Raw genomic sequence first — 13,501 nt, forward strand, 5'->3', positions numbered from 1 at the left:
TGTCAGAATGATTCCCCCAAACTGTGTATATGGCCATGTTTGTTTCTGAGCATTGATGTCATCCACACCTTTACTTATGCAGTCTGTTGCTCTTTGACTAAAAAAAAAAATCACTGTCACAGTTCATATACAAGTAAGGCTTAAGTGCTATGGGAGTGTCAAAGCACTTCCTAAGTCTCTGCCACTTTGGCTTTATTCCCTACTTTGCCCCACCTTCTTTTGCTTGACTGACAGCTCACTGGCTTGACTACACGGTGTACGGGGCTGTCAGTCAAGTGGAGGAAGGTTGGGCTTTGGGGCAGGGGCTTAGGAAGTGCTCTGATGACACCCAGAGCACACTTTTTCATAGGAATTTCAAACCAGTGATTTTTCAGTCACTGAGCAACAGATTACATAAGCATTTTTTTGCAGCTCTTGAGCTCTGCTGTATTGCAGCCCTGTCTGTTTGTGCGTTGGAAGCTGAGAGGAACCTGAAAATGTGTCAGTTATCACACCGAGTTCTGCAGTGAGATCAGGAGAGCAGCCATAACACTGGTAACTCGCCTTCATGTAAAATGAGCACTGGAGGCAGAGTTATCTTGAAGGTAGCATCCTCCCCAGAGCCTGGAAGAGGTCATTTATATAATGTCATAAAAGATGATTTCTCAATAACAAGGCATCTGATATGCGACATACATTGGATGGCTTTTTCAGCATTCAATTACCTGTATGCCCATATGAACAGTTTACATAGGTCAAATGTGGTATCAGATTCCCTTTAAAAAACAGTGCTAAATGTGCAAATCGGAGGGCGTAATTGTGCACCAAGTCATTGGTAATGCCAACGGTGCACTAAAGTGCCCATATTTGTATATGGATAAACGAATTTACCTGCAGCTAAGACTAAAATGTATATTACTGGTAAGGTTTCTCCTATATAAATGTTTAATTAGAAGAATTAGCATTTTGGGGGGTGATAGACTACCTTTAAAGGGATTGTCCAGTCTACTTATAAAGATCTGCTTTTACTCTGTGACTGCACACTTTTAACTCCTGATGGTGTGTGGTGCTTCGGCAAGGCATTTAGTCACGTGTATAACCTTTTATGCTTATTATTATTTTAAGATTTGCACGACCTTGCCTTTATAATGTGATTTCTGTTCACTTATATTTGGTATATAAACAGTGTATGAATTGTCTGACATCCACTGATTCTGAAAGGGTATAATACAGATTGATGAAAATAAGTATTTATTAAAATGCTTCCTGGACTAGGCATGAATGCCACAGTGATCGGTCTATTGTAATGTTAAGGTTGCAGTGACCTGAATTCAGCCATTACTTTTGCTTGTTTTGATTTCCTGGAAATTCACAGAAGCTGTAAGCCGGAATAACAATGACAATATTGCCTTTGTTCCTCACATACAGGCGCCAATATAAGTCTTGTTACTGCTGACTAACCTGTAGGACTGCCTGTTGCAACGGAGCCTGGCAGCAGGTTGTTGTGTTGCCGCAGTGTTGTTCATGGGCTTCTGTACTTGGTGTCAGTAATATTCACATTAGTGAGGTTGACATGAGGTGGATGCATTCTTTATGGTATTATATCACGATCAGTCATCAGGAATAGTATCATACAATATTCTGTGCATATAGTTTACAAAAATGTGGTTCTGCAAGTTTAGTCCAACAATGGGTTGTTTTCATGGAAGAATAGCTACATAGTGACTCCTCTCTTGTTCCAACATTGTGCACAAAGGTAGTGATCATTGGGCAGAAACTTCCTTCAAAAAAGTCAGTTATCATAAAAGTACCCAAATAGTTCATATATGATGCATGGTGAGAACAAAATAAGTCCGGATTGTATAAATATCGTACGAAGCATCATATGGCCTGCATTCTGATTGTGCTTTACTCTAGTCTTTTTTGTAAATATACCAGTAAGAAAATCAAAAAGAATGTATGAATTTCACTGACTATTTATTAAATGTATGTTCATACATAGTAAAATAGTTTTCAAATCTTTCCCTCGATGTCACATCAGTGTCACACTCTAAAGCCCAGTGCCAACGAATGAGGGTACATGTCTTGATTTACAGATAAATAGCAATATCTAAAGAAAAACGTTATTGTTGTGCAGAATTAATAATTTATTTAGGTTTTTATCAGTATTGTTGGATCCCATTAACCCAAGTTATTTTTTTTTTAAATTTCCCAGGAAACTCAGGAACTCTATACAAGTCTTTATACCATGAAGTGGTTTTTCCAGTGCTTCTTAGATCGGGTAAATATGAAGTTTATGTACGCTTACAGCTTTTCTATTTTTCTTAAATGATTGTGATCAACAAAATTTGAATAATGAAATAGGAAATATCCAAATAGAGGAAAATGTAAGTACAACACTTATAACTAGATCAATTAAGAGATCTGCCGTTACATGTTCTCCCATTAGAAATGAGCACAATCTTGTACCACCAGTTGCTATATCTATCTAGAGATGTGAGAAAAAAACCCTCTTATATAAAGTGTAAATATTTTAGTAAGGTTTGACCCCCTGCTGATCTAGGTGTCCTGTTACAGCTGCAGAAAGGAAAGGGTTTTTATAATGCCATACCAAATAGGATGCAAATGATTGACATGAAATTATATCTCCAATAGTCTTCACAAAGGAGCACTATCTTGAACCACCAGTTACTATATCCAGATATGTGACATATCTGTTAGACAAAGTGTAACTATTTTAGCGCCACCATTTTGGTGTACCTCTGTATGAAAGGCTAGTCGCTTTTCAACCACTTCCCCACCTGTGCCACTAAAGCAATGTTTATGGCTTGGTTCCAGAAACTTGTTAATTTACATTCTGCTTATGATAGCACTGCACCGTCCTGCAGTGTTACTTAGTCTGATCGTTTATTTTTGCAGAAAATGTATACACCAAATCTGGACAGTCCAGGATATCCATTATTTTCTTATATAACAAGTTAATACTAAAGTGTGCTTATGCATCATATACAGTGCCTACAAGTAGTATTCAACCCCCTGCAGATTTAGCAGGTTTGATAAGATGCAAATAAGTTAGAGCCTTCAAACTTCACACAAGAGCAGGATTTATTAACAGATGCATAAATCTTACAAACCAAAAAGTTATGTTGCTCAGTTAAATGTTAAAAAATTTTAGACATAAAAGTGTGGGTCAATTATTATTCAACCCCTAGGTTTAATATTTTGTGGAATAACCCTTGTTTGCAATTACAGCTAATAATCGTCTTTTATAAGACCTGATCAGGCCGGCACAGGTCTCTGGAGTTATCTTGGCCCACTCCTCCATGCAGATCTTCTCCAAGTTATCTAGGTTCTTTGGGTGTCTCATGTGGACTTTAATCTTGAGCTCCTTCCACAAGTTTTCAATTGGGTTAAGGTCAGGAGACTGACTAGGCCACTCCAACACCTTGATTTTTTGCCTCTTGAACCAGGCCTTGGTTTTCTTGGCTGTGTGCTTTGGGTCGTTGTCTTGTTGGAAGATGAAATGACGACCCATCTTAAGATCCTTGATGGAGGAGCGGAGGTTCTTGGCCAAAATCTCCAGGTAGGCCGTGCTATCCATCTTCCCATGGATGCGGACCAGATGGCCAGGCCCCTTGGCTGAGAAACAGCCCCACAGCATGATGCTGCCACCACCATGCTTGACTGTAGGGATGGTATTCTTGGGGTCGTATGCAGTGCCATCCAGTCTCCAAACGTCACGTGTGTGGTTGGCACCAAAGATCTCGATCTTGGTCTCATCAGACCAGAGAACCTTGAACCAGTCTGTCTCAGAGTCCTCCAAGTGATCATGAGCAAACTGTAGACAAGCCTTGACATGACACTTTGAAAGTAAAGGTACCTTACGGGCTCGTCTGGAACGGAGACCATTGCAGTGGAGTACGTTACTTATGGTATTGACTGAAACCAATGTCCCCACTGCCATGAGATCTTCCCGGAGCTCCTTCCTTGTTGTCCTTGGGTTAGCCTTGACTCTTCGGACAAGCCTGGCCTCGGGACGGGAGGAAACTTTCAAAGGCTGTCCAGGCCGTGGAAGGCTAACAGTAGTTCCATAAGCCTTCCACTTCCGGATGATGCTCCCAACAGTGGAGACAGGTAGGCCCAACTCCTTGGAAAGGGTTTTGTACCCCTTGCCAGCCTTGTGACCCTCCATGATCTTGTCTCTGATGGCCTTGGAATGCTCCTTTGTCTTTCCCATGTTGACCATGTATGAGTGCTGTTCACAAGTTTGGGGAGGGTCTTAAATAGTCAGAAAAGGCTGGAAAAAGAGATAATTAATCCAAACATGTGAAGCTCATTGTTCTTTGTGCCTGAAATACTTCTTAATACTTTAGGGGAACCAAACAGAATTCTGGTGGTTTGAGGGGTTGAATAATAAATGACCCTCTGAATAAACTTTTCACAATTTAAAAAAAAAATTAAACAAAGAAATAACATTCTTTTTTGCTGCAGTGCATTTCACACTTCCAGGCTGATCTACAGTCCAAATGTCACAATGCCAAGTTAATTCCGAATGTGTAAATCTGCTAAATCTGCAGGGGGTTGAATACTACTTGTAGGCACTGTAAGCACAAGTGAAGGAAAAAAAAAAGGATTAGAGATCAGAAACTAGAGGCCGAAAATATAATTAAGCATTGATAAAATATATGATCTTTATAAAAAAAAAATTAAAAGCATAACCATTTTATACACAAGTGCATTCAACACAAGGAAAAAAAATATTACCCACCAAAATAAATTCAAATATCAATAACCAGGTTGGCGCCTATAGAAAAGTTTAAAGCTAATTGTATGTGGCCAAATATGTTGGAAAGAGTAATGCAGACACTAAAGAATGCACTATATCTCCCTAACCAATTAACTTAATAGAAATACAGTTAGGTCCTGAAATATTAGGACAGTAACACAAGTTTTGGCACTTTAGCGGTTTTAAAAAAACGTATTCAAGGTATAGTTGTATAATCAATATTGGCTTAAAGTGAAGACTGTCAACTTTTAATTTGCGGTTATTCACATCCTAATTGGAGTAAGGGTTTAGGCATTACAGCTTTTTAATATGTAGCTGACTATTTTCAAAGGGACCAAAAATAATTTGAGAGCTATCAAAAGCTTTTTTATGGACTGCATGGGCTATTCCCTCATTAGTCCATCATCAGTTAAGCATGTAAATAGTCTGGAGTGGATTCCAGATGTGTCATTTGCATTTAGAAGTTGTTGCTATGAACCCACAACATGCAGTCAAAGGGACTCTCAGAAGAGAAATAGACCAGGATGTAAAAAAGGAAAGCCATCAGAGGGATATCTTAGGAGTGGTCATATCAACAGTTTGATACTCTCTGCTAAAAAATAAACAAGAAATAAAAACGCACTGGTGAGCTTGGGAATATAAAAAGATCTGGTCATCTTTGGAAGACAACAGTACTGGATGATCGCAAAATCCTTTCCTTGTTGAAGAAAAAACATTCTCAATATCCACCTAAGTGAAGAACATACTTCAGGAAGTAGGTATTTCTGTATTGCAGTCTACCATAAAGAGAAGACTTCATGAGAGCAAATACAAAGGGTTCACCACAAAGTGCAAGCCATTAATCAGCCTTAAAAACAGAAAGGCCAGATAAGGCTTTGCTAAAAAACATCTAAACACGCCAGTGCAGTTCTGGAAAAGCATTCTTTGGACTGATGAAACTAAGATTAATCTGTTCCAGAATGATGGGAAAGTATGGAGAAGGCTTTGAATGGCTCATGATCCGAAGAGTAACACATCATCTGTAAAACATGGTGGAGGCAATGTTATAGCATGGGCATGCATGGCTTCCAATGGCATTGGGTCACTATTGTTTATTGATGACTGACTGAAGCCAGAAGCAGCCGGATGAATTCTGAAATGTACAGGGCGATACTTTCTGCTCAGATTCAACGAAATGCAGCAAGGTTGAGTGGACAGTGACCCAAAACTCATTCACAGCCACAAATATACGCAATGCCCATGCAGCGGCATTTAGACATAATTCGTGTTGTAATAGAAAAGGGAGTCCGTTCAGTTGTCAAGCTATCCACGGCCAACATCTTATATCCAAACATATATAAATGATTGTAACCGGATTTTATCCATTGTTCCAGCACAAACAATAATACATTTACAAGCAAAAAGTATTAGGAGCACCAACTAAACACTGACGATATTAGATTGTTTTGTTGATAGTACATTGGGATCTATAAACTTTTCTTTTAGGTAACAACGTTGTGATCTGGGCCAAAAACATCCATGTGTACATAGCTGTAGCGGTATACTGTGTCTGCATTCAATCAATTCAAGTGGGGATAGTGGCAAAACCGGGATCTTGCGTCACAACACGTTTCGTCCAACCAGGAGTTTCTCATGCATCATGATTTTAAATAAGTTCATGTCACAAAGGCACTGCCTAATATGACATCATAGGCATTCATGTGCAGGGCTATCTCAAAAGTATTCAGAGGAGAATGAATTTTGGTGGGTAGGGATAGAGAATTATTAAATGAATGATCATAATACTGTTTTGATATCTGGTTTGATTTTGGAAAAAAAAAAAACCCTTTTCGCTTTGCAAACTAGAGATTTTAGGGTACACTAAGAAATGTTCTTCAACTTTCCAGAAGGTTAGATGAGGCTAAGGCCACATGCACACATTCAGTGTTTGGTGAGTTTTTTACCCCAGTATTTGTAAGCCAAAACCAGGAGTGGGTGAAAAATGGAGAAGTGGTGCAAATGTTTCTATTATGCTTTTCCTCTGATCGTTTCATACCTGGTTTTGGCTTACACATACTGGGGTAAAAAACTGACCAAATGCTCAATGTGTGCACATGGCCTAAAGGTTACAGATCCAAAGTATTCCTAAGTTGCTCGTATATGTTTATTTAACTTGTATTGTGTATGGAGATGGCTCTTTTCTCCCTGATGTCTCCTACCTGAAAAAACAACACTTGGTAGGCTGGATTTTAACAGGGCTAGGTTTTTATTTCTCTAGTGTTTGAAATGTCCTCTACTATTAAAATGTGTTAGCAGTGGTGAACACTTCGGTTGACCAACCGTTGGCAATGTTGTATATTTATGGCCCACTTTAAAGATCGCTTCTCTCAAATGTAACCCATCTGTGGATTTTCCTTCCATGATCTGTCCTATACTAAGCCACACTCACATTTTTGTATATATTATTTTATTAATGTAACTTGAACACAAGCTTTCTAATCAGCAGCACATTATTCAAAGCTTCTTGAAATAAAGAAAAAAATAGGTTCCTTTTTTCATGTATACATTTGTCTTTCCATTCATGGGGATTTCAAAAGCTTATTCATATGCAAAATTCTAATTATACCCTTGTTGAATTCACAAAAGATTGTAATGCTTGACTTGCAATAGGGCTTTGTTAGAAAGTGTACCTTCAAGGATACTCTCCTGCCCCATCCGACTTGCAGCATGTAAAGGCACAAGTGCACCTTGATGCAATTGCCAGGGCAACAGTGCAAGCGGCGTGCATCATGCACAGGTTTTATTAATAGGAATTGGATCGCATACAGCGCTCAAATAGAAACAAAATTAGACACCGTTTTGGTGCATGTAGTTTTTGCATTGATCACAAATTGCCACTAGTCCGTTTCATTCTTCTACAAAAAAAGGCATCTATTTCCATTCTAGTCATACATTCTTCCAGGAAAAAATGGATAAAGATAAGTGGGCAAAATTCCTTCTCCAATAGGCTGAGTTAATCAGTGGCTTTACGGTCACACAGTAAGAGCAGTATGAACTGATAGGCAATGTATTCACACTATTATAGCACTATGTCTGCCGTACACATCACTACAGAGAAATTGATGCTCAAGATAAGAATTTAATATCACAGCCAAGCTGACATGTATCACATCTGTAAGGTCAGTCTTCAGGGGTTGTAGGACTAATGGTCATTGGCCTTTCTTGATGTTTTCTGTGGCACAACCACCTTTTTGAATACAATATTGATGGCTAGTGTTAAAGAAGCACTCCTTTTAGCCTCTTTAATATATTGCAGTCATCATATTATATAGCACTGTGTACTTACAATTGCTCATTTTGCCTTTCTACCCAGCTAATTCTGTTTTTCATTAGGTCTATGACATCACGTGATTAAAAACTGACTAGCTAAATCCTTCTAAGCTCTATGTAGAAACAGGAGGTCAATTTTCCCTGTATGAGTTATGAGTCACTGCAAAAGTCCCTGACAGGGGGAGGAGTGTAGCGGCTGGGTCAGGTGTTGAAGAGGGGGATGATAAATGCAGGGAAAAGAGTCTTCCCGTTTCTACAGAGAGCAGAGAAAAATAGAATTAACTGGGTAGAAAGGCAAAATGAGCAATTGTAAGTATACAGTGCCATATGTGATTGCTGTATATTAAGAGGATAAAAACGTTGTTGGGAGTGCTTCTTTAAATTTGGCCATCAGTGTCCGATTTAGCAGTCAAGTGATAACTGAAGACTGCGCGGCTCATAATCTGACTGAAGTGGCTGTAGCATTGCAGTAAATCTTTTTTGCCAGTCACAGCTTTGTACTTTTGATAGTGACTGTACTGGTGTTGTAGCTCACTTTAAGTGAAGAGGGGCACTTGTCTTTTTTTTTTTTTTTTCTTTTTCTTTTTCTTTTTTTTTTACTTTCTCATTGCCTTTCTACCCTTTCTTGCAGATTTGTGATTCTTATAGAATTTAAGTGATCATTTGAGTTGAATAAACCTTATAATATAATTTTTCACCTATATAGACTCCTTTCACACTAAACCTGAGGATATGGGACATTTACGTACTTGAAGGTGACAGAGTTCTTACCACAATGTCCTACACAATATTGAAGCTTCATAAAAGTAAGTAATTTTTCAGTTGTAAACCATTTTGCAGTTGACGGCTTCACATGTTACCTTGCTCAAAAGAAGTGTACAGTGACACATTGGGGCCCATTCATTAAAGGGAATCTGTCACCTATTTTTTCCACTATAAGATGCGGCCACCACCATCAGGTGCTTATCTACAGCATTCTGTAACGCTGTAGATAAGCCCCTGATGTAACCTGAAAGATAAGAAAAAGAGTTATATTATAAACTTACCGGGGGGTGGTCCGGTGCAGTCCAGGTCCGATGGTGTCGTGGTCCGGCGCCTCCCATCTTCTAGTGATGACGTCCCCCTCCTTCTGTCGAGGCTCCTGCTCAGGCTTACTTTTCTTTTTTCAGAGCAGAGTACTGCAGTGCGCAGGCGCTGGGCCTCTGACCATTCCCGGTGCCTGCGCACTGCAGTACTCTGCTCTGCCACAACAGGGCAGAGAATTGCGCCTGGGCAGGAGCCGCAACAGAAGCAAGGAAGAGGACGTCCTCGCTAAAAGACAAGGCACTGGACCTGGACAGTGACACCCATCGGACCCGGACCGCCCCTGGGTGAGTATTATCTAACTTGTTTTTCTTATCTTTCAGGTCAGATCGGTGGCTTATCTACAGCATTACAGAATGCTGTAGATAAGCCCCTGATGGTGGTGGCCGCAGCTTAACCCCTTCCTGACATGAGACGTACTATCCCGTCCATGGGACCCGGGCCCCTATGCCCATGGACGGGATAGTACGTCTAGCGCGATCAGCGGCGCCCACGTGGTGAGCGCCGCTGATCGCGGCCGGGTGTCAGCTGATTATCACAGCTGACACCCGGCACAATGTGTCAGGGGTGGTCACGGACCGCCCCCGACACGTTAACCCCTTGCACATGTTTGATCGCGGTGTACCGGGGGTTAAAGGGAAGCATCGGCAGGGAGGGGGCTCCCTCCGTGCTTCCCTGAGCCCCCCACGGCAGCGCAATGTGCAGCGCTGCTGCGGGGGGCTCCTTTCCTCCAGGCCCCCGAATCCAAGATGGCGACGGGGGCCTTCGGGGACCTGAGGAAGCTGGCTTCCTCAGTGCCTGCAAAGCGCAGGCATGAGGAAGCCTTCTGCAGTGCCTGTGTCAGATCGCTGATCTGTCACAGTGATCTGTGATGTGACAGATCAGCGATCTGTCACAGGACAGTGATGTCCCACCTGGGACTATTTAATAAAGTAAAAAAAAAAAAAAAAAAAAAAAGTGTTTAAAATAATTTAAAAAAAAATCGCCAAATAAATTAGAAAAAAAAAAAATATTCCCCCAATAAATCCATTTTTTGGAAATAATAAAAAAAACAAAACAATAAAAGTACACATATTAGGTATCGCCGCGTCCGTAATGACCCGCCCTATAAAACTGTCCCATTAGTTAACCCCTTTAGCGAACCCCTTAAAAAATAAAAATAAAAAACGAAGCAAAAAAATAATGATTTATTATCATACCGCCAAACAAAAAGTGTAATAACGCGCGATCAAAAAGACGCATATAAATATCTATGGTACCGCTGAAAACGTCATCTTGTCCCGCAAAAAACGAGCCACCACACAGCATCATCAGCGAAAAAATAAAAAAGTTATAGCTCGCAGAATAAAGCGATGCAAAAATAATTATTTTTTATATAAAATAGTTTTCATTGCATAAAACCGACAAAAACATAAAAAAAATGACATAAATGAGGTATCGCTGTAACCGTACTGACCCCAAGAATAAAACCGCTTTATCAATTTTACCGCACGCGGAACGGTGTAAACGCACCCCCCCAAAAGAAATTCATGAAACGCTGGTTTTTGTTCATTCTGTGTCCCAAAAATAGGAATAAAAAGCGATCAGAAAATGTCACATGCCCGAAAATGGTACCAATAAAAACGTCAACTCGTCCCGCAAAAAATAAGACCTCACATGACTCGGTGGGTCAAAATACGGAAAAATTATAGCTCTCAATATGTGGTGATGCAAAAACTATTTTTACAATAAAAAGCGTCTTTTAGCGTGCGACAGCTGCCAAATATAAAAACCGCCATAAATAGTAAATCAAACCCCCCGTCATCACCCCCTTAGTTAGGGAAAAATAATAAAATTAAAAAAAAAAGTATTTATCTCCATTTTCCCGTTGGGGTTAGGGCTAGGGTTAGGGCTAGGGTTAGGGCTCAGATTAGGGTTAGGGGTGTGTTGGGGTTAGGGTTGGAGTTATAATTGGGGGGTTTCCACTGTTTGGGCACATCAGGGGCTCTCCAAATGCAACATGGTGTCTGATCTCAATTCCAGCCAATTCTGAGTTGAAAAAGTCAAATGTTGCTCCTTCCCTTTCAAGCTCTGCCATGCGCCCAAACAGTGTTTTACCCCACATGTAGGGTATCAACCTACTCAGGACAAATTGCAAAACAATTTTTGGGGTCCAATTTCTCCTGTTACCCTTAGGAAAATAAAAAATTGGGGGCAAAAATATCATTTTTGTGGAAAAAAATGATTTTTTTATTTTCACGTCCGAGTGTTATAAACTTCTGTGAAGCACTTGGGTGTTCAAAGTGCTCACCACACATCTAGATAAGTTCCGTGGGGGGTCTAGTGTCCAAAATGGGGTCACTTGTGGGGAGTTTCAATAGTTTAGGTACATTAGGGGCTCTCCAAAGGCAACATGACACCCGCAGACCATTCCATCAAAGTCTGCATTCCAAAACGTCACTACTTCCCTTCCGAGCCCCGACGTGTGCCCATACAGTAGTTTTCTCCCACATATGGGGTATCAGCATACTCAGGACAAATTGGACAACAACTTTTGGGGTCCAATTTCTCCTGGTACCCTTGGGAAAATAAAAAAATGGTGACTAAAAGATCATGTTTGTGGAAAAAATACGAATTTTTTATTTTCACGCCCGGGCATTATAAACTTCTGTGAAGCACTGGGGGGGTCAAAGTGCTCACCACACATCTAGATAAGTTCCTTAGGGGGTCTAGTTTCCAAAATGGTGTCATTTGTGGGGGTTTCCACTGTTTTGGTACATCAGGAGTTTTCCAAACGCGACATGGTGTCCGATCTCAATTCCAGCCAAAAACGTCAAATGGCGCTGCTTCCCTTCCGAGCTCTGCCATGCGCCCAAATAGTGGTTTACCCCCACATGTGGGGTATCAGCGTACTCAGGACAAATTGCACAATAACCTTTACGGTCCTGTTACCCTTGGAAAAATAAGAATTGAGGGTGAAAAGATCATTTTTGTGGAAAAAATATGATTTTTTAATTGTATGGCTTTATGTTATAAACTTCTGTGAAGCCCATGGGAGTTCAAAGTTCTCACCACATATCTAGATAAGTTCCTTGGGGGGTCTAGTTTCCAAAATGGGGTCACTTGTAGGGGGTTTCCACTGTTTAGGTACATCAGGGACTCTCCAAACGTGACATGGCGTCCAATCTGAATTCCAGCCAATTTTGCATTGAAAAAGTCAATCGGCGCTCCTTCCATTCTGAGCTCTGCCATGCACCGAAACAGTGGTTCCCCCCACATATCAGGTATCTGCGTACTCAGGACAAATTGCACAATAACTTTTGCATTCCAATTTCTCCTGTTACCCTTGGTAAAATAAAAAAAATTGAACCTGAAGTATTTTTTTTATGAAAAAAAGTTAGATGTTCATTTTTTTTTAAATATTCAAAAAAATTCCTGTGACGCACCTAAAGGGTTAATAAACTTCTTGAATGTGGTTTTGAGCACTTTAAGGGGTGCAGTTTTTAGAATGGTGTCACTTTTGGGTATTTTCTATCATATAGACCCCTCAAAGTGGCTTCAAATGTGATGTGGTCCTAAAAATAAAATGGTGTTGTAAAAATGAAAAATCGCTGGTCAACTTTTAACCCTTATAACTTCCTAACAAAAAAAAATTTTGGTTCCAAAATTGTGCTGATGTAAAGTAAACATGTGGGAAATGTTACTTATCAAGTTTTTTGTGTGCCGTATATCTGTGATTTAAGGGCATAAAAATTCAAAGTTGGAAAATTGCGAAATTTTCAAAATTTTCGCCAAATTTCCGTTTTTCTCAAATGAACGCAAGTTATTTGAATGAAATTTTACCACTAACATGAAGTACAATATGTCACGAGAAAACAATGTCAGAATCACCGGGATCCATGGAAGCGTTCCAGAGTTATGACCTCATAAAGGTACAGTGGTCAGAATTGTAAAAATTGGCCCGGTCATGAACGTGCAAACCACCCTTGGGGGTGAAGGGGTTAAAGTCCAAAAATGGGGTGACCGATTCCCTTTAAGCTTTTATGTAAAAAAAATTGGCGTTAATGCTTTGAAAAGTCTCATTTCTTTTTTTACGCAACTGAGTTGTATGCAAATTTTTTGCAACTTTTGTCATTTTCATGTCAGTTGGAATAAGTTTTGCTGAAATGTGCGGAGCTGGTGAGGAGCATGGGCAGGCTGGTAACGTGACCACGCCTGCTTGTCAGTTTCATCAAAAGTTCCAGTATTTTGTACACCGGTCCCTGACTGGAGTAGCATTTTTGGCACAGTGCACTGTTGTGAATTCGCTTTCTGGCCTACCTCTGGTTACTGCTGAAGGTGGTGGAGCTTGTCATGTTGACGGAG

The 13,501-nt window shown here is 40.2% G+C and overlaps 1 protein-coding gene across 3 annotated transcripts in view; it reads left to right on the top strand.

Moving 5' to 3' along the window:
- Positions 1-13,501, top strand: part of USP6NL (USP6 N-terminal like) — a 267,801-nt gene that overhangs the window by 189,277 nt on the left and 65,023 nt on the right. For all 3 annotated transcript variants that reach the window (XM_073588992.1, XM_073588991.1, XM_073588990.1), the window contains 2 exons: positions 2,195-2,260; positions 8,781-8,880. In XM_073588992.1, the coding sequence (XP_073445093.1) occupies positions 2,195-2,260; positions 8,781-8,880 (166 nt within the window). The remainder of the gene's footprint in view (positions 1-2,194; positions 2,261-8,780; positions 8,881-13,501) is intronic.

The sequence above is a fragment of the Dendrobates tinctorius genome, unplaced genomic scaffold (genome assembly GCF_039654945.1).
Source record: "Dendrobates tinctorius isolate UK_male_01 unplaced genomic scaffold, ASM3965494v1 ptg000105l, whole genome shotgun sequence".
Lineage (NCBI taxonomy): Eukaryota > Metazoa > Chordata > Amphibia > Anura > Dendrobatidae > Dendrobates > Dendrobates tinctorius.